This window comes from Mya arenaria, chromosome 9 (genome assembly GCF_026914265.1).
Source record: "Mya arenaria isolate MELC-2E11 chromosome 9, ASM2691426v1".
NCBI classification, from domain to species: Eukaryota; Metazoa; Mollusca; class Bivalvia; order Myida; family Myidae; genus Mya; species Mya arenaria.
In genome coordinates, this window is record NC_069130.1 from 24,171,652 (window position 1) to 24,194,630 (window position 22,979).

At 34.2% G+C, this 22,979-nt stretch overlaps 1 protein-coding gene across 1 annotated transcript; it reads left to right on the top strand.

Moving 5' to 3' along the window:
* Positions 1 to 7,930: 7,930 nt before the first annotated feature.
* Positions 7,931 to 11,144, top strand: LOC128245353 (putative inactive carboxylesterase 4). The gene is made up of 2 exons (XM_052963488.1): positions 7,931 to 9,838; positions 10,586 to 11,144. Exon 1 carries the CDS (start codon positions 8,261 to 8,263, stop codon positions 9,251 to 9,253), a length of 993 nt encoding a protein of 330 aa, XP_052819448.1. The 5' UTR covers positions 7,931 to 8,260; the 3' UTR covers positions 9,254 to 9,838; positions 10,586 to 11,144.
* The last annotated feature ends 11,835 nt before the right edge of the window (positions 11,145 to 22,979 follow it).

The window sequence follows — 22,979 nt, forward strand, 5'->3', positions numbered from 1 at the left end:
CGGCTTTGTTGCATTTCGTAGTTGCAATAAATGGATTTTTTTTTAACCATGAGGGTACAGAAATGTCAAAAAAAGGTTAATAAAAGTCATTTAGATATACATAAAAATACATTACTGAAATAGACTGGGACTTTAAGTAGATTTTGTTTTTGTTCTAACATTCAAATACTATTTATTAATAAAGTTTTATTATATCCACACTGCATAAATTTGTTTGATTGCACCTTGCACAATGAAAATTAATTTCAGCATAAATATAGAACTCAGCAAAATTAATGTTAAACTGCTTTTGTTAGTTTTGACTAGAAACAATGGGGTAAGATTGTTTCACTTGATCATACGAATTGATACACAAGAAGAATTATTGGTGTATTATTTTTCACATAATATTTTGGTATTCTCTTAAGAAACATAATTTTATATTGAAGCAATTGTGCATCAGATTATCAATTTGCAACAAAAAAGAAAATTGTCGAAAACAGTCATAAACTTGGTATTAATGTGTACAATGCATTGAAACTTACTAACTTAAGTACCACATAGTTTACAATTTATTTGAGTTAAGCAGTTATTCATTCCGTATGCGTGATTGGCTAGTCGGTGTTATCACGTGATATCACCGAGTTAGGTGTATAGATTAATTATGTAACCGGATTGAGTAAGCCGTCGTAGCTCAGTGGATACGACGCTGGATTGCAATTTTGGCGACACGGTTTCGAACCCGGTTTCCGACACATTTATTTTTACATTTTGGTACTTTTTTTACAGTTATCATACCACAGCATAACACATTCTATTAAATAATTGTCCTGAGATTCGTTACAGAAAAAAAGACTGTTTTGGTGCCAATCTGGCCATGGTGTACAGTCCCTTTAATTTTTAAATTACGAATAGGTTATCTAAGCCTAATATTTTTTCACAGCTCAGCCGATTGAAATGTAAGAACAGTTTGAAAGTCTTTTTGCTCTTCTGGGTGATTTAATCTGCCCAATGGTACCCGTGGAAAAGTAAAGTTAAGGTGAAAGTTCAAATACTTGTATTATCTATTCAATAGATTATCAATGGTATGTTTTGATAAATATCAGTGTTAAACAATATGTCTGTTGATGCCCGACTTAGCGCCATAAAGGTTGCAGAAGACGTTGGATGCCAAATTAGTAAAGAAGATTATATCACGTATACGTACGTAAAATAAAGGACGTAATGATATTAACATGGAACAAAGAAAACGTCGAGGGTTTACCAGTATTCCTGCCAGTTGTCGACGGCGACTTAATTAAGGTTGATCCGAGAGATGAGAAAAAGTTAGAAACAGAAAATAACGAAGGTTAACTTCCTTAAGATAACTTCCTTCCGAACATGCATGCGACATATACAGTTATTTTTTCGAAAAATTCTTGTATATCTGAGCTCATTTCAACACATATGTCTCAACCCGAAATCTGCTAACCTTCATAACATGTGAATAATAAAGATTGTATGAAATTGTAAAATATTTAATATGTAAAAATAAACGACAAAAAATTGATTATTTGTTTAATATGTGTATCATAGAGTACTAAAACACATTTTTATGATTCTCAGTCCAAGAGATCACCCTAAGGACCAATCGCTCGACTGGCCAAAAAATGCAGTCCAAATACCAAGTAACTGTGACCTTTGTAGGCGGAGTTTGGCAACAAAGCAACGCTCTGATTGGGGGTAGTGATCTTTATTGCTAAAATGTTCTGTTGAATGCCGGGTTGTTTACATGTTTCTTTCGATGTTTTACGAAGAATTTAAATGAAAGCAATTATTTTCTAGAAATATCAATTGGAAAATGCTTTATTTTGCATTTGATAACCAAAGAACACGCATTGAACAAATAATAAAGACAAATTAAAATTGACACGGTTTTAACTACGGTTCGTCTGTAACAACTGTGAAAACAAACATGGCTGTTGATTCTAAATTCGGCGATTTCATTCTAGGACAAATGTATTTGTTAGATCAAACATCTTAATATTGACAATTCGAGAAGACTAGCACATCACAACATTTCAATATCTTTGCGAATGTTAAAAGACAACAAAAAATGAAATTATGACGCTATAGTTACCTTGAACTGGAAGTTATCCATGAAATCACCATGACCATATTTTTTATGCCCACTCACATGGGTCATGCATATGGTAAACATGAGTTAAAATCTATCGAAAGTTCTCTTGATTAAAATGAACGTATTACAACAAAAACATTATTTCATCCAAATATTTTACAGAAACTACCAAATGATATTTATTTATTTCTGCAAATTACTTATGGACTATTTATTATGCGGAGGATAAAAAGAACGCCCAGCTAAAACACCAAGGGCGACAAGTGCTCTTACCATTTACATTCGCTCTTCATGTTTTGTTCCCCTTTGTTGTAATTAAAGACTTATTCTCAATCACTAATATGTCGAAAAAACAACAACAAATAATAAGGGAAAATGTAAATATAAGTATTGATCCTTATCTTTTGTGCGTTCATGCAGTATGAACTCTCGGCCGCGATTTTGCATATTTTGCAATAACCGCTAGCACGGTTTATGCATATGCAAAATCGCGGCCGAGCGTTCATACTGCATGAACGCTCCCCAAAATAGAATCAATCCTTAAAAGTACAGGCTGTAACTATATGCTGTCATTGTGGCAAGCATGAACGTTATTTAACCGTGTGCCATGTATTGGCATATATAAATGAAAATCTTTGATTGATAGCAGCATTTGAAATACTTGCCGGAGTATCGTGTTCTTTGGAACTTGTATCTATGGCAAGCGTATTTATTAATTAAAAACGTAAATAAACCGATCGTGACCGGAAAACGCTTTTATAACGGGTGTTCCATAATTAAGTACTCACCCAGTACAGAGCACCTATGCAACCAGTCATATGAGCGTGACATATAACATACATTATTAAAAGTGAAATCCTGTCTAACTCTACAAATTGACGCATGCATTTATAATATTGTGATTAATTTTGCACGCACTGGTGTATGAAATCGCGCATTATTTTGCCACCTTTTTACCTGTATTGCATAGAGCTATATAATCTTCTACTTTGGAGAAAAATTGATCTCCCTTGTTTCTGACGTAATTACTGCCTGGTGACGTTTTATGCCCGATTCATGTAAATGCGTTCAGCTTTTGGGAACCGATACATTGTCATCGATTTAATTGATTGTTATTCTTTGCAAAATATGTTCATCATATGAATTATCAAAATTGTTTCTACTTGTCTTTGAAGAGAGATACAATATAAATTCGATATCGCACGTATATATAAACCATATAATTTGATTTGTTCTCCAAATATTATTTTTATGGAGCTTACGGGTAATGAGGCCCGACATCTAGTAGTATTAGAAAAAATCCTGTCAATAGGAATGTCAAATGGGCGGAGATTTATGAGTTTTCCCCAAAATGATGGGGTTTTCTCCCACCTCAGATAAGTAGATCCAATAATTTTACCATTCAAAAAATTATTATCTTGCCCACGGGCGAAGATAAAATGCCCGTATGGAACATAATAGTCACCACATTGTAATAACCTCCCTTGTTGAAGACTGTCGTCTGTAGCATCATGTAAATCTTGTCTTATTTAGGACGTTTATTAATTATTTCTCGATTCAAATGTCACTATAAAACAGTTTTCACGCACCTTTCAATAAATAATGATTCACTCGCCTTAGAACTATTTAAAGACCGATTGGACCATTAACATAATCAGAATCACTGCGCGCATATCCATGACAACCACGAATTATCGCATTTCTATACGCAAATATTGTCGCTAAGCACAAAAGAGTACTAGCAAAAAATACATGTTTATTTAATTTTGTTTAACTGAGGTGGGAGAAAAAGCATCTGCCATAGCCGCTCGTGAAAGATAGGTTCATCCCGATCCTCGTGCAGGGTGTTATGCAGAAACTCGATAAACCTCCTTTCCGCAAAACACACTACGCTCGGGTCGGAATGAACCTACCTTACCCGCTCGGCCATTGAAGATACTTATAATTCATCAGCCAGTCGACCACGTCTGTATGCATGCTCAATTTCTGGCAAGCATGCCATCGGTTCCCCAACTGTTTCTCCGAGTTTTCCTAAAAATAACATTGATATGTTACTGATTGTATTTTTTCTATAGGGGGGTAATAGAATGATATTCATGAGATTAATATGTCCTCAACTGATTGGTCTTATTACTGTGGCATAGAGGTGCCATGTATGCTTAATGCTTGATCTCGTGCTAATTTATCATTTGTTGGTCGCATAAGTTATTGGTAGGGAATTATACATCGTATTATTTCATTCTCTATATACATCATGCAGAGAAATTTTGAAAATTCAACAGTAACTTTGTTTTATTTAAATTTCATAAAAACGGCAGCGGGTTCATACTAGAACAATAAGTTCAATTAGCTATTTATTAGTTCGGAGCAATAGTTGTTACAATGCTCTGTAGCAAGCATTTGTCATATATATGTGGTACTGTGCTATTTCTATTATACAGCGTTTAATAACAAAATATGCCAAACGACTCATAAATGTAAATGTAAAAAACCCCATGGCAAACAGCCTTTGAAGCCAACTTTATTTTGTGCATTTAACTGGAAGCCACACGTACTAGTACAAAAACAAGTGAAGTTTCCAAACCATGACCGAAACATCTACGTAATAGTTAACCACATCATTTGAAACGATCATACTGGTCGTTCAATTTTGATAAATAAAACATTGGCAAAAATGGCTTGATTGAGCTGTGTTTACTGTTTTGTTTTTACGATTCGTAGAAAAAACTCAATTAGTTATTTAAAAGATTAATAAAAAATCCGGTTTATTGATTAATTAACATTTCTGGCGCCCGTTAGTTTCAAAACAGTGAATATTTATCAATCAGACATAATGATGGTATAAATTATAACTATCACTGCCGGTTGAATTATATAACGTATGTGGTCCATAGACCATAGCTTCTCCGAGTGATATCTCAACAGTGCGTATACGTATGGTCATCAAACTTTACGCGAAGGTTGGGCCTGACCAGTGGATGACCAATATTGATTTAAGGGGTCACATGGTCAAAGGTCAAGTTCACTGTGATCTTGAATGGTAATAGGCTGTCCGAGTGATAACCCGACAATGCCTGAACCCATGGTCCTCAAACTTGACTTGGAGTTTAGGCCTTACTAGTAGATGGCCGCTATTGATTTTAGGGGTCATCAGGCCATAGGTCAAGGTCACAGTGACCTTGAATGATAAAAGGCCAGTCCAGTAGATGACCCCTTGGATTTCAAGAGTCATCTAATCGAATGTCATGGTCACGGTTACCTTAAGTGCGAAAATGTTGTTTGAGTGATAGCTCACCAATGCTTGCACACATGGCCCTCAAACTTGACTTTCAGGTTGGACCTGATCTGTAGATGACCCCTTTTGATTTCCACAAGATGGAAACGGCGGAAAATCAGTCGGGTACATCTGCCTCAATGAGCAAGGCCAAGATGGTTATATTGCTCTTAGGCAATGCCATTATCTTTGTATACATAAATATCTAAGTTGTTTGTAAATCTGTCCCCGTATGATGTGTAAACAACATATGATACAATTTGACAACCTAGGTTATCGGAAATGAAATCTATTTTATGTCTATATATATTAAGATGACTTTAAGTACCAGTCATCCAATAAAGCCGTCAAGAATGGTAGGATAAGTCAATATAATAATGTCATGGTCTTTTTAATGCAGCTCATTAGTTTAAAGCGTTTATTCAGTATCCAAGACACATGTAAAATCTGCACTTTACGTCATAATTATGTAGGTTTGTATGAGTAGGCTTGTGCTAAATTAATGGTGTACACAAACTAAAACCACTAGGAAACATTTTGTTTTGAATAAAACATTTCACTCGTACAAGAAAATGAATGAAAAACAAACGCGCACGACCTTTATAGGAAACTGTACCTTTCACAACCAATCTCTAAAATAACTGATACCTCGTTTAAAATTCTGTCAAGTTTAACTCTTGGCGAATGATTGCAATCACCATATCAGAGTGGGTTTCTTTAAAGACATACCTTTGAATGTGACTGATTGTTTGTTTCCTAATCATTGATTTATGGTTATGTTTCACTGTTGTTTTTTCAATCACAATTTTCCGGTGTGTTCATTTATACGCTCGTATACGAGATGAGGTCATGTCAACATTTCTTTCTTTAATGCATATACAACATAAAATATAGTGGTCAAATATCATTAACTTAATGTTCAATATCTTTAAAATAATGTCAAAGAAATTACTTTCAGCTGTTCAACAACATGTTGCTGTTCATTGGAACTTGCAATATAAATAACTTAAAATAACAGTGTTATAAAATTTGAATATCTTTAATGAACTTCATTTACACAGACCTGGGTGATCATTTTAGATGAGGAAACATGGGATTTAGAATAGGATAGTTTTTCACTTGTGTTTTTAAACAGGTAACATTTTATTTGATATGTATTGGGTGTTTTCTGACGCAGTGTTTTCGGGTACATTTAGTTAATAAAAAAATCTTTAAACAATTGTCGGATACTAGATTTATAAACTCAGCCATTGTACAACAAGATGTATAGATAAGGGATATATCACTACGGTATACCGTGCAAAGAAACACTGTATAAGTCCAGAACAGACGAAAAAAGCAGTGATTTAGAAATGAGAGACCAAAGATCACGGTTAAAGATAATTAACAAGTGCATTTATGGATAGGTATAATAGAGCAAAGATGAGATACACGAAAAAGTAGGTGCTACCCGAAGCAAGACAAGCGGCTAGAATCAGTACTCCGCGGAACTGAAATTATTGAAAGCAAACTATTTATTTAAGACTTTTGAAGTGAGAAACAGAATTTAGCAGTAAGAGAAAGCTGAGACATCTCCATGAGGAAAAATTATCAATGCAAATGTTCCGCCAATATCTAATTCACAAATACGACAAAATTTTAACAATCTAAACATAGGAGACTTAAAGACGACAATGAAATGAAAACTGAACAGCAAACGTCAGAGAAACAGATCTCACCCATGGAATAAGCAGATGAAAATTTACGTCGTTGTTGACAAAAATGACATTGCCGATCGTTTAAACAAGAGGGTGAATGAAAATAGAGATATCATTGTGCATTTTACATTACGAAAGAAAAGGAAGGAAGATTTACAGCAAACACAACATTATCGAAAGGCTCTGGTTTATATAAAGATGACAATTTAACTCGCTTAAATCAGGCAGTATATGACTAATGACAGACTTCAAGCCTAGGACACTGTGAAAGAAGTTTGACAACCAGAAACAGAATAAGGTGAAATAAGTAAAGTGCGGTTACAAGCTAGAACTTACGTGGTCGAAGAGACAAAGTAGGGTGGTTTCTACTTGTTTACTATATAACACACACAATTTTATAATAGTGATTAGTACATGCCCATCTCAAAATCAGTATATTTATCGAAAATCAAATGTATGATCATGAAATGGTTCAAAACACCTTACAATAGTTTCTCGAAACATTCGTATTGTTATAAAGACAGTTATTGACATTGACCACAATTACTATTTTTAACTGTTAATACATATATGCAAAATATCGCTTTACATGGGAAACAAAGGGAAGTAATGTATACAAATCCATATTTCAAATCACGTAATGGATTGCAGTGGAAGAACGGCAATCTAGAAAACAATAAACAGAAAAAAGAATAACAAAACAGAATATGATATTTATGTTATATCACTTAATCACTTAATTAATGCAATCAATAACGAATTCTGTTTTGCGGAATGAATGTTTTTCCCTATTGTTTCTTTAAAACGAAAACATTATGATTATTATCTTGAAATCATATGTAATCTTAGACAAACCTAAAACACGCTACATAGCCAGTTTCATATTATTAAAGGATTTATATTTAAAATAATTGAATATGCTTAAGTAAAACAAAATTGAACTCGTTGATCAATCTTGTTTAATTTATTTGTATGAAGCAATTCTTGTCTTTGATTTATTTTTTATAGAAGAGAAAATTGAGTTTCGTTCACTATTATGTTTTAACGATTTGTTGAAAAAGGTTTAAATATGTAATCACAAACCTGGTTTATTGTTTGATTGAAGACCATTCTGGCGCCCATAAATGTCAACAAAATGAATATAAAGTAATCAGATCTCACGTTGATATAAATTATACTTAACACTGCTCGATGCAACATACCAACGAGAGGATGATAGGCGTCGAATTGGTTTTGGTTGTGTTAGGTCAGTTTACATTTACAGATGCGGGATTTTCGGCATTTGTACAAAGTGATTTGGGTGGGATTACTGGTGCACACAAGAATGTTAGCGTCAATGGAACGACAAAAACCGTGCATTTGTTTCTGGGGGTCCCCTATGCAAAGCCTCCAGTTGGCAACCTGCGATTCAAAAAGCCGGAACCTTATTTAAATTTCACGACTGATTCTACCAAGTATAACGGAAACTACTTCCGGAGTGCATGTGTCCAATTTTCGTCCGTGGTAAAAAAACCTGTTTCCACCAGCGAGTCAGAAGATTGTCTATACCTGAACATATATAAACCTGCAAAGGCAAGTAGTCTCGCGGTTATGGTTTGGATTCACGGTGGTGGCTTCACATCCGGTTCAGCCGACCAGTTCACCATGGAGATATTAGCTGCATTTGGTGATGTCATCGTCGTTACATTCAATTATCGTGTTGGTATATTTGGCTTCTTTAGTACTATGGATGAAAATGCCATGGGGAATTATGGTTTGTGGGATCAGAGGCTCGTGTTTCAATGGGTCAAGAAACACATCCATTCCTTCGGTGGAGATCCCAACAGAATAACAATCTTTGGTCAGTCCGCAGGTGCTGTCAGCTGTTCGTTACACGCCATGGCAGAGCTAAATCGCAATTTGTTTCAGAGAGTGATTACACAGAGCGGCAGTGCAATGTCCGTGTTAAATCATATGTCTATTGATGCCCGACTTAATGCCATAAAGGTTTCGGAAAACGTCGGATGCAAAATCAGCAAAGAAGATTCAAACAACAAAAGCAAACTAGCAAACATGGTACAATGTTTAAAAAAAAACGGACGTGCAAAAAATAAAAGACGTTATGATTACAATAAGGAACAAAGACCAAGTCAGGGGATTACCAGAATTCTTGCCAGTTGTGGACGGCGACTTAATAAAAGTTGATCCGAGAGATCAGAAACAGTTAGAAACTAGAAATAACGATGGTCTTCATTTTTTTGGATCACTAGATTTTCTTAATGGAATCACGAAGTGGGAGGGTGTTTCATTTATGCATATTATACAAAATGACATTAATGATTTATATAAACCTCAGCCACGTTCGGAAACTATCGAAAACTGGCTTAATCCTTCACTGATTAAATCCATTTTCAAACGAAGGTTTCCAAACGAAATTAAACAGCTGGTTTTGAATAGGTATACAAATTGGGATGACCCGTTAAGTCCAGAAACAGTTCGGGAACAACTACTTCAATTCCTCGGCGATGTCGCATACAATGTTCCCGCAGTTCGTGCTACCCGTGAACACTTCAAGCACGAGTATGATACCGGATCCGGAAACTACCTTTATCACTTTGTAGCTGAGCCACCCGTTCATGTCATGGAAACTCCCTCATGGATAAAGGGTGCCACTCATGCAGAAGACCTATTGTTTCTGGTAGAAATGGACAACTTTGACAACTACTCAGACTGGCAGCGACAACTGTCGGTATCAATGATGACATATTGGGCTAACTTTGCGAAAACCGGGTACGTATTGTAATATTTATATTAATATGGTTGAAGTAGACGTTCTTTTTCAGAGCGTTTAAATTCCGATGCAAAGTCTGATTTGTTTTCATTCTGTATTTTTTTTATTTTTTTTTATTTGTATAAACAAGTTTGTCAAACTAGACTTTTAATGCAAAGTTTAATTCGATCTTTAAAACACAAGTTCGAACATGTTCGGCAATGAGCCACAATATTTTCAATATCATTTTAGGATATACCTAGTAATGCCGTTGTTGATAACATCTATATAATGCTGTATAAAACGTGTGAATTGTCTACGATGTATAGTTTGCATTATGTATATACATAGTTTGTTAATATGAAATACTTCTTGTAATAACTCAGAACACAGTTTTTGTTACATCCAATTTGTACACAGTTACATAACGATAACGAATGAAAGACATACTCGTGAGCATGGCAATTGTAATCAATCAAAGAAATGCATTCATATAAAAACTAAATGAAATGAAAGAAACTATGAAAAAATAATAATTCAAGTTGTTTTCAGAAGAAAAGACGTATTCTTACTTTTTAATTTTGATACATGCTTTTATTTCAAAAGCCTTTGATATGAAGAAGATGATAGTTTTGTCTGTTTATTTAAAATTTCTATTCGAAATTTATATTTCCTTTTCAAACACTTTTGACCTTATTGTGGTTTTCCAATAATATTAAGATAAAAAGTTGAACAAATAACTAATGAGTTTCTTCTGTATTTTAAAGGTCACCGAATCAAGTCGACAGCATTCCAAAATGGGTGCCGTATAATGACAGTCAGGAAATTTATCTCGAATTCAGCCAGGATATGGGTCCAGATTCCCTCAAGAAACACCTTTATTCCGGTGAAACCAACTTCTGGCTAAAGGTGTTCCCTGATCTTATCAAGGCATTCGACAATATGGAAATTGCGCAAAATCAGTCGTGTACATCTGCCGCAATGCGCAAGAGCAACATTGATATATTGCTGTTAAGCAATACCATTATCTTTGTATACATATATGTCTAATTTGATTGGAAAAATGTCCTCGTGAGAAATCTATTTTATGACTATATGTTAAGGTGAATTCATGTACAAATCATATATTAAAGCCGTCATGAATGGTAGCACAAGTCATTGTAATAGAATCATGGCCTTTTTACTGCTGCTTATTAGATTAAAGCGTATATTCAGTGTTCAAGAAACATTAAAGCTTATGATTAACCGCAGCAATTGCATCAATCTTACTTTTTTATTTCATTTGCTTTAAGAAAACATTTGCAATAAATCGGTTGATAGAAATTTGTTTACTCTTTTCTTTTAACAACCCACCAGTTTAATGGATGACTATGATTGAAGTGAGATTATTGCCACGTCTTGACTTCGCTAATTGTGTAAGCAAATAAAAATACTATTGTTGTTTTGGTTAATTTCCTTCTCAAAAAATGTGTTCCTCAAAATAATTGTTCTTAGCAAAACAATTGTTAGGGTCGGAGGTTGATTTTAAGGTAAGTATATCTACCTGAATCACATATATGTATTTACTTTAAAATATATTCAAATAATTGTCATAATTTAGAGTATCAAAGCCCTATCTCAACATTTTAAACTGTAATTATGAAATGTATTGAATTTACCAATGTTTTAACCTGGTGTCGAGAAATATCAACAGGTATTTTCATTGTTTTATCTTTTTATCCGAGATTCTTTGATTGCCAGACAACTCATAAGGCTCAAAAGACAGGATATAAACTGTTGAAATTGATAAAGCTGCACTATCACAGATTGATTGTTTTAACTTTTTTTATTGTTTCTTTTATTGATTAAAAATCCAAATGAACATTCACTTGAAGAAAATTAAGCTCCTATTTCAACAGCAATATTTTGCTGTTGAGCAATGTCAATGTGTTTTTATAAATTCATATATCTCTAATATGTTTGTAAAATATTGCTTCGTTTCATATGTTTGCAACAGAATATCACACAACTTAAACGCATACGTAATCTGAACAGAAAATAAGTTTGATGACTTAATATCTAGATGACTACATGTACAGAGCATATATTAAATTAGTCATATGAGGATGACTAGTAGCATAAATCATTGACAGATTCCTTCTATTTAGTCCTTTCAAATTGATGCATGCATTTATTATACTGAAATCAACTAAGCATGCATTTGTTAATTAAAGGGTACATTACTTCGGCCCCTTTCTGTCTATACAGCGTTTATTTGTGTACTGCAGTAATGAATACCTATTTCTTTTATTATTATATGATTGTTTTTTATTACGGTCGCATTAAAGGTGGCATGTAAGATAAAGTTTTGAATGCACACTAATTTCAGCTAAAATGATATATTTAGCCAATATTTAAACATACAAAGTTAGAAATCAGGATTAGATTTATCAATATTTTGAAAAATAAAACAACAAACTCCTTTATGATAACATATTATAAATGCTAATCAACAAGCCTTTTTTACCCCCACCCCCATATTTTAACATTAACAACACAAACAAATAAACAAATAATCCTATTCCCTCTAGACATGTAGACTTTTGGGTTACTAGACAGTTTAAGAGAGCTTCAATATCTATTAATAATTACCCATCCCGTCCCGCCTTGTCTTGGAATTTATTTAATAGATTCAAGGATTATAAGGACAGATAAGCTCATGGGAAAGGCGGCCTTCATATAGCTTGAAACCTTTTCATTATGATCTGCTGCCATGAAACTGATGTTTTAGCAGAAACAAATGACATCATGACACAGTTGCATGCACATTTAAATATTTAAGACGGCCTTATGATTTATAATTTCAGACAATACCGACCAATGGTAATTGATCTAATAACTTGTTTTGATAATCTCAATCTTTGATAACAGTTGGCACATAATCTTTGAGGTCTCGGAATATTTAAGGATTATTCTTTTTTGATGGCTTTCATGCAACCTGAACGCTCGTTTGGAATTGTGCAAATCCATGAATCGCACAAGCTGTAAACGCGCAGTTTACTGTACATGTGCGTTGCTGCATTGATAAATAAAGTATATCATAGAATGATCTGAACGCGCGGTGCCTCACCAGCGTTCACAAAGAACGTTGCTTTTTTGCGAAACTACGCCTGCAAAGATAGTTCGACCGGTTCATGCAAAATAAACGCAACTTTAATCGTACAGAAAATAAAGTGTAAATGCACATTTTTTATGTACCGACCACGTTCAGTATGTCAATCGTGTGATGTCATCCTAAATTTAGAAAACAATTCAAAACTTTAAGTATTCTAAAATGTCAAGATGACTTTCTTTAAAAAAAAGACTATACACTTTAAGGTGTCCAGAGTTATAAATTGATGAATATCATCTCTGTGGATAATAATCCAGTATATGCTGATTTAAAACACTAAGAAAAATATTAGCATATGAAACAGAATCAACTAGCAATAGTTTTAAATATTATAGAGATCTGGTTTCAAGTAGCTAATCTGATCCAGTACTTAAAATTTAAGATGTTTCTGTGATATGACATTAGTATTCGACCAAGTTTACAATCAAAAGCATAACATCAACGTAATGGTTAATTACATCAATTGAACAATAATTGGTAGTTATAAATAAAACATTGGCAAACATTGGTTCACTGAGTTTTGTTTACTATTTTGTTTTAACGATTCGTAGAAGATATTAATAAAACAGGTTTATGCTTGACTGAAAACCTTTCGCGGGCCCTTAAATGTCAACAAAATAAATAAAAAGGAATCTGATCTCACGTTGATATAAGTTATAATTATCTCGGCATCATATTACGTATGTGAAGATGATAGGCGTCGAATTAATTTCGGTTGAGATAAGCCAGTTTGTATTTACCGATGCAGGATACAGTGCGTTTGAACAAAGTGATTTAGGTGGGATTACTGGTGCACGCATGAATGTTATCGCCAATGGAACGACAAAAACCGTGCATGTGTGTCTGGGGGTCTCTTATGCAAAGCCTCGGGTTTGCGATCTGCGCTTCAAAAAGTCGGAACCATTTTTCAATTTCTACCAAGTATAACGGAAACTAATTCCGGAGTGCGTGTGTCCATTTTTTCCGTGGTCAGTATACCTGTTTTCACCATCGAATCAGAAGATTGTCTATACTTGAATATCTACAAACCTAAAAATAGAAGTGGTCTCGCGGTTATGATTCACGGCGGTGGCTTAACTTCTGGTTCAGCCGACAAGTTCAACATAAAAATATTAGCTTCTGCATTTGGTAATGCCGTCGTCGTTACATTCAATTATCGTGTTGGTATATTTGGCTTCCTAAGTAATATGGATGAACATGCTATGGGGAATAATGGTTTGTGGGATCGAAGATAAGTGTTTCAATGGGTCAAGAAATTCACCCATTCCTTCGGTGGAGATCTTACAGAATAACAGTCTTTGGTCAGTCCGCAGGTGCTGTCGGCTGTTCTTTACATGCAGAGATTAATCGAAATTTGTTTCAGAGAGCGATCACAAATAGCGGTAGTGCAATATCCGTGTTAAACAATATGTCTGTTGTTGCCCGACGCAACGCCATAAATATCGCAGAAGACGTCAGAAGCGAAATCAGAAAAGAAGATTGTAACAACAAAGGCAAATTAGCAGACATTGTAAAATGTGTAAGAAACATGGACGTACAAAAATAGAGGACACAATGAAATTAACAGGGAATAAAGACAAAGACGAGGGTTTACTAGTATTCTGGCCAGTTGTCGACGGGGACTTAATAAAGGTTAATCCGAGAGATGAGAAAAAGTTCGGAACTGAAAATAACGAAGGTCTACAATTCTTTGGATCACTGGATTTTCCCTGTAACCTTCTACATATATAGTTTGTATTACTAATTTACATAGTTTGTTAATGCGAAAGACTTCTTGTAAACAACTCAGAACGCAGTGTTTTGTTACATCCAGATTGTTTTACCTTCAGTTTGCATAAAAATACAAAAACGATGACGAATGAAATACATAAAGCATGGCAATTGTAACCAAGCAATGAAATGTATTGATATTGCAACTGAAAGAGTGAAACTATGAAAATATCAAAATACATGTTGTGTTTGAAGAAGGACGTATTCTTACTTTTTTAATGTTGAGTTTTATATATCAAAAGCCTTTGACTATGTAGACCATGATATTTTTGTATGTTTTTTTTTTATTTCTATTCTTCTTTTTAAATACATTTGACCTCAGTGTGGTTTTTCAATGAAATAAATATGAAAATGTTTAACAAATAACAAATTATTTTTTCTGTATTTAAAAGGTCACCGAATCAAGTCGAAGGCAATCCAAAATGGGTTCCGTGTAATGACAGTCAGGAAATATATCTCGAATTCAGCCAGGATATGGGTCCAGATTCCCTAAAGAAACAACTCTATTCCGGTGAAACCAACTTCTGGCTAAAGGTGTTCCCTGATCTAATTAAAGCATTCGACAATATGGAAATTGCGGGAAATCGCTCACGTACATCTGCCTTAATTCAAAAGGTCAACATGGATATATTGTTGTTAATCAATGCCATTATCTTTGTATACATATATATCTAATGTGTTTGGATAGAATAGTCCTCATTCGATATGTTTGCAACAGTATATCACACCACTTAATCACATAGGTAATTTGAACGGAAATTTGTTTTTGACTAAATATCTAGATGATTAATTGTATTGCTCGAGTACATTAATCGGAACATACTTGTCCCTCAACTGCAAAATTTTCCATCAGCTTAACATTATTCAAGACCAATTGGTTTATATATGGTATTTTCCAAGATACTACTAATCTGCATGGAAAGTACTTTATTAATCGCACATTCAAGGACTGCCATTATTTTGTTCTCGGAGTACCTAAATATGGAACAGGTTTAATTCGTTATTTATTTTTATTTATCATTTTAAAATTACTGCTTCACGTTTTGTTTTAGTAAATTGATAATTTATTTTATTTTACTTTTTTGTCTTCGGAGTACATACATATGTAACATGTTTAATTCGTTATTTATTTTTATGTATCTTTTTAAAATTATTGCTATATGTTTTGCTTTAGTAAAATAGATAGTTTATTTTATTTCCAGCTTGTTTTTTTGTCCTTTTTGTCAGTAAATTTGGCGATTTAAGTAAAACAATACAGACTGTACCAATATGCTGTGATTGTGGCAAGCATGAACGGTATTCCCCCGCGTGGCATGTATTGATATGAAAAACGTTAAATGAAAGCAGCATTTGAAATATTTACCGGAATATCGTGTTCTTTAGAACTTGTATCTAAGGCAAGCGTCTTTATTGATTAAAAACGTAAATAAACCGATCGCGATCGGAAAACGCTTTTATAACGGGTGTTCCATAATTAGGTACTCACCCAGTACCGAGCACCTATGCAACCAGTCATATGAGCGTGATATATAACATACATTATTAAAAGTGAAATCCTATCTAACTCTACAAATTGACGCATGCATTTATAATATTGTGATTAATTTTGCACGCACTGGTGTATGAAATCGCGCATTATTTTGCCACCTTTTTTTACCTGTATTGCATAGAGCTATATAATCTTCTACTTTGGAGAAAAATTGATCTCCCTTGTTTCTGACGTAATTACTGCCTGGTGGCGTTATATGCCCGTTTCATGTAAATGCGTTCAGCTTTTGGGAACCGATACATTGTCATCGATTTAATTGATTGTTATTCTTTGCAAAATATGTTCATCATATGAATTATCAAAATTGTTTCTACCTGTCTTCGAAGAGCGATACAATATAAATTCGATATCGCACGTACATATAAACCATATAATTTGATTTGTTCTCCAAATGTTATTTTTATGGAGCTTACGGGTAATGAGGCCCGACATCTAGTAGTATTAGAAAATTCCTGTCAATAGGAATGTCAAATGGGCGGAGATTTATGAGTTTTCCCCAAAAAGATGGGGTTTTCTCCCACCTCAGATAAGTAGATCCAATAATTTTACCATTCAAGAAATTATTATCTCGCCCACGGGCGAAGATAAAATGCCCGTATGGAACTTAATAGTCACCACATTGTAATAACCTCCCTTGTTGAAGACTGTCGTCTGTAGCATCATGTAAATCTTGTCTTATTTAGGACGTTTATTAATTATTTCTCGATTCAAATGTCAAAATAAAACAGTTTTCACGCACCTTTCAATAAATAATGATTCACTCGCCTTAGAACTATTTAAAGACCGATTGAACTATTAACATACTCAGAATCACTGCGCGCATATCCATGACAACCACGAATTATCGCATTTCTATAAGTAGTGTAGGAATGGGGGGGGTAGAAACCACCTGGGGCCAAAAACCACTTGGGGCCAAAAACCACTTGGGGCCAAAAACCACTTGGGGCCAAAAAACACTTGGGGGCCTAAAACCACTTGGGGCCAAAAACCACTTGGGGCCAAAAGCCACCTGGGGGCTAAAAGCCACCTGTGACGTAGTCGAGCTAACCCTTACTCGAGTCCTTAACCTCGACCTTAACCCTAGAGGTGGGGATGTATATTGTCATACGTGACGAGCGTAATACCAGGAGAGCTAACTGCGTACTCCGATTTTGTTTAACACCTAGTAGAGTCGCTTATCTTAGATCATATAGCTTATGAACTCGGTTAAATGTATTAACGCAGTATAAACTTAAATATGTTTATAACTAAGTGTACTTAATCCATGAGTGTATATTAACTGTTATTTCCAAAAAACGTTCTCACAGACAACTATTTTCCAATTCGTTTAGATAAACAAAAGTTTATATTTATAATTATATTTTATTTAGAAAAAAAACAATATCAAAGGCATTCCTTGATTTTACAATGTCATCGTGTCACAAAGGGCATACAAAGATGCGTCATTTTTACCATGTATACAGTGGCAGTGAATATATGAGTCGAAATAAGGTGATCTATGACCGCGTTCTAGTTTACACCCACATAAATGAACTACTTTAAAAAGTATTTGAAATGAAAACGCTTTTCTATATCCTGTCCTTTGTGACTTGGAATGTAGGACCACCCATCGGTGAGCAGTTAGATATAGATCTTTTGTCGGTGTTTAACCTAGCCGAGCAGAATGATGACGTTCGATATCTGCTGTGTGCAATTGACATACTATCGAGAAGGCTTTGGGTGTAACCGCTAAAAAGGAAGATTGCAAAAGAGGTTTTAAGCGCTATGAAGAAAGTATTTTAAGGGGCAACGAGGGCGATGATGCGATACTTTTTTCATACGAAGTCATGCAATAGCCAAGGGTTTAAGAATATGAGATAGTAATTTGAGTATTTGTCATACTTTGTAAAATGTGTATTGACCCAGTTTTCATGTTATCTATTCATACTACTTTCTGCGGTTACGTTTACCTTGGTTTTCAACACTAAACAGTGTTAAGTTTCTTTACTCATTGATAAAACAGATTCGGTTGAAAGATATTGAACGAGTTATTATAAATTAATTTTCATGTTAAAATATAAGCGATTGTTTCCCGTTTAACGAAGGAAAATGCAATGTATAATAGTGGAATCTAAACAGCCGTTTTAAACTAACCTAAGGGTATTATTTCCGGGTTTATGTATAATAAAGGAACATAATTATACGGCTGTTTAAAACGTATCTTAGGCTAAAGTTAATACTAATAATACATTAATCAGACGTCTCATTTCGAATCGATTATTTGATATTTCAGAATGATATTCGCGTGATAAGCTTTCATGAGTCAACGATACTTATGATTTCGTTTTCGCGCGTATACTCTTTTGTATTCAATTATTCTTATTTAATAATTTCGTAATGATATTCTCGGTTTCCTTTTTTGAATGTTATAACACGCTGGAATGACGCAAATTGCGTATGCCACTGAAGTGAATATCAGAGTACAATCATGTTGAGGCTTAAAGAAGAGGCGATAATTTCATTTTTATTCTAATGTAAACTTTAAAACTGCGACTCTTTTAAAGTTATGATTACTCATAAATTTCAAGAGACATTCCTTGATTTCGCGATATTAATCGTGTCACAAAGGGCATACAAAGATGAATAAGTTTTAAAACAGTAACGATATCTGATGTTATGTTGCCTCCTCATCCCTCCTCATTGCCTCCTCATCCCTCCACATTGCCTTCTCATACCTCCTCATTCCTCCTCATACCTCCTCATTTCCTCCTCATACCTCCTCATTGCCTCGTCATCCCTCCTCATTGCCTCCTCATTGTTTCATCATAACAATAAGACGGACTTTTGAGGGATAGAAAACGTCCGCAAAGATGGAACGAAATGCGCAAGAAAATAGGATATTTCAATGTCCCAAATGCGCCTACGTGTTCCTCTTTTACTGATTGTATTTTTTCTATAGGAGGTAATAGAATGATATTCATTAATATGTCCTCAACTGATTGGTCTTATTACTGTGGCATAGAGGTGCCATGTATGCTTAATGCTTGATCTCGTGCTAATTTATCATTTTTTGGTCGCATAAGTTATTGGTAGGGAATTATACATCGTATTATTTCATTCTCTAAATACATCATGCAGAGAAATTTTGAAAATTCAACAGTAACTTTGTTTTATTTAAATTTCATAAAAACGGCAGCGGGTTCATACTAGAACAATAAGTTCAATTAGCTATTTAAGCCAACTTTATTTTGTGCATTTAACTGGAAGCCACACGTACTAGTACAAAAACAAGTGAAGTTTCCACACCATGACCGAAACATCTACGTAATAGTTAACCACATCATTTGAAACGATCATACTGGTCGTTGAATTTTGATAAATAAAACATTGGCAAAAATGGCTTGATTGAGCTGTGTTTACTGTTTTGTTTTTACGATTCGTAGAAAAAACTCAATTAATTATTTAAAAGATTAATAAAAAAATCCGGTTTATTGATTAATTAACATTTCTGGCGCCCGTAAGTTTCAAAACAGTGAATATTTATCAATCAGACATAATGATGGTATAAATTATAACTATCACTGCCGGTTGAAATATATAACGTATGCGGTCCATAGACCATAGCTTCTCCGAGTGATATCTCAACAGTGCGTATACGTATGGTCATCAAACTTTACGCGAAGGTTCGGCCTGACCAGTGGATGACCAATAATGATTTAAGGGGTCACATGGTCAAAGGTCAAGTTCACAGTGATCTTGAATGGTAATAGGCTGTCCGAGTGATAAACCGACAATGCCTGAACCCATGGTCCTCAAACTTGACTTGGAGTTTAGGCCTTACTAGTAGATGGCCGCTATTGATTTTAGGGGTCATCAGGCCATAGGTCAAGGTCACAGTGACCTTGAATGATAAAAGGTTGTCCGATTGATAACTCGACAATGCCAGAACCCATGGCCCTCAAACTTGACATGAAGGTTGGGCTAGTCCAGTAGATGACCCCTTGGATTTCAAGAGTCATCTGATCGAATGTCATGGTTACCTTAAGTGCAAAAATGTTGTTTGAGTGATAGCTCACCAATGCCTGCACACATGGCCCTCAAACTTGACTTTGAGGTTGGGCCTGATCTGTAGATGACCCCTTTTGATTTCCACAAGATGGAAACGGCGGAAAATCAGTCGGGTACATCTGCCTCAATGCGCAAGGCCAAGATGGTTATATTGCTCTTAGGCAATGCCATTATCTTTGTATACATAAATATCTAAGATGTTTGTAAATCTGTCCCCGTATGATGTGTTAACATCAACATATGATACAATTTGACAACCTAGGTTATCGGAAATGAAATCTATGTTATGTCTATATATATTAAGATGACTTTAAGTACAAATCATCCAATAAAGCCGTAATGAATGGTAGGATAAGTCAATATAATATAAATGGTCTTTTTAATGCAGCTCATCAGTTTAAAGCGTTTATTCAGTATCCAAGACACATGTAAAATCGGCACTTTACGTCATAATTATGTAGGTTTGTATGAGTAGGCTTGTGCTAAATTAATGGTGTACACAAACTAAAACCACTAGGAAACATTTTGTTTTGAATAAAAACATTTCACTCGTACAAGAAAATGAATGAAAAACAAACGCGCACGACCTTTATAGGTAACTGTACCTTTCACAACCAATCTCTAAAATAACTGATACCTCGTTTAAAATTCCGTCAAGTTTAACTCTTGGCGAATGATTGCAATCACCATATCAGAGTGGGTTTCTTTAAAGACATACCTTTGAATGTGACTGATTGTTTGTTTCCTAATCATTGATTTATGGTTATGTTTCACTGTTGTTTTTTCAATCACAATTTCCGGTGTGTTCATTTATACGCTCGTATACGAGATGAGGTCATGTCAACATTTCTTTCTTCAATGCATATACAACATAAAATATAGTGGTCAAATATCATTAACTTTATGTTCAGTATCGTTAAAATAATGTCAAAGAAATTACTTTCAGCTGTTCAACAACATGTTGCTGTTCATTGGAACTTGCAATATTAATAACTTAAAATAACAGTGTTATAAAATTTGAATATCTTTAATGAACTTCATTTACACAGACCTGGGTGATCATTTTAGATGAGGAAACATGGGATTTAGAATAGGATAGTTATTCACTTGTGTTTTTAAACAGGTAACATTTTATTTGATATGTATTGGGTGTTTTCTGACGCAGTGTTTTCGGGTATATTTAGTAAATAAAAAAAATCTTTAAACAATTGTCGGATACTAGATTTATAAACTCAGCCATTGTACAACAAGATGTATAGATAAGGGATATATCACTACGGTATACCGTGCAAAGAAACACTGTATAAGTCCAGAACAGACGAAAAAAGCAGTGATTTAGAAATGAGAGACCAAAGATCACGGTTAAAGATAATTAACAAGTGCATTTATGGATAGGTATAATAGAGCAAAAATGAGATACACGAAAAAGTAGGTGCTACCGGAAGCAAGACAAGCGGCTAGAATCAGTACTCCGCGGAACTGAAATTATTGAAAGCAAACTATTTATTTAAGACTTTTGAGGTGAGAAACAGAATTTAGCAGTAAGAGAAAGCTGAGACATCTCCATGAGGAAAAATTATCAATGCAAATGTTCCGCCAATATCTAATTCACAAATACGACAAAATTTTAAACGCTTAACAATCTAAACATAGGAGACTTAAAGACAATAATGAAATGAAAACTGAACAGCAAACGTCAGAGAAACAGATCTCACCCATGGAATAAGCAGATGAAAATTTACGTCGTTGTTGACAAAAATGACATTGCCGATCGTTTAAACAAGAGGGTGAATGAAAATAGAGATATCATTGTGCATTTAACATTACGAAAGAAAAGGAAGGAGATTTACAGCAAACACAACATTATCGAAAGGCTCCGGTTTATATAAAGATGACAATTTAACTCGCTTAAATCAGGCGGTATATGACTAATGACAGACTTCAAGCCTAGGACACTGTGAAAGAAGTTTTACAACCAGAAACAGAATAAAGTGAAATAAATAAAGTGCGGTTACAAGCTAGAATTTACGTGGTCGAAGAGACAAAGTAGGGTGGTTTCTACTTGTTTACTATATAACACATACAATTTTATAATAGTGATTGGTACATGCCCGTCTCAAAATCAGTATATTTATCGAAAATCAAATGTATGATCATGAAATGGTTCAAAACACCTTACAATAGTTTCTCGAAACATTCGTTTTGTTATAAAGACAGTTATTGACATTGACCACAATTACTATTTTTAACTGTTAATACATATATGCAAAATATCGCTTTACATGGGAAACAAAGGGAAGTAATGTATACAATTCCATTTTTCAAATCACGTAATGGATTTCAGTGGAAGAACGGCAATCTAGAAAACAATAAACAGAAAAAAAGAATAACAAAACAGAATAAGATATTTATGTTATATCACTTAATCACTTAATTAATGCAATCAATAACGAATTCTGTTTTGCGGAATGAATGTTTTTCCCTATTGTTTCTTTAAAACGAAAACACGCTACATAGCCAGTTTCATATTATTTAAGGATTTATATTTAAAATAATTGAATATGCTTAAGTAAAACAAAATTGAACTCGTTGATCAATCTTGTTTAATTTATTTGTATGAAGCAATTCTTGCCTTTGATTTATT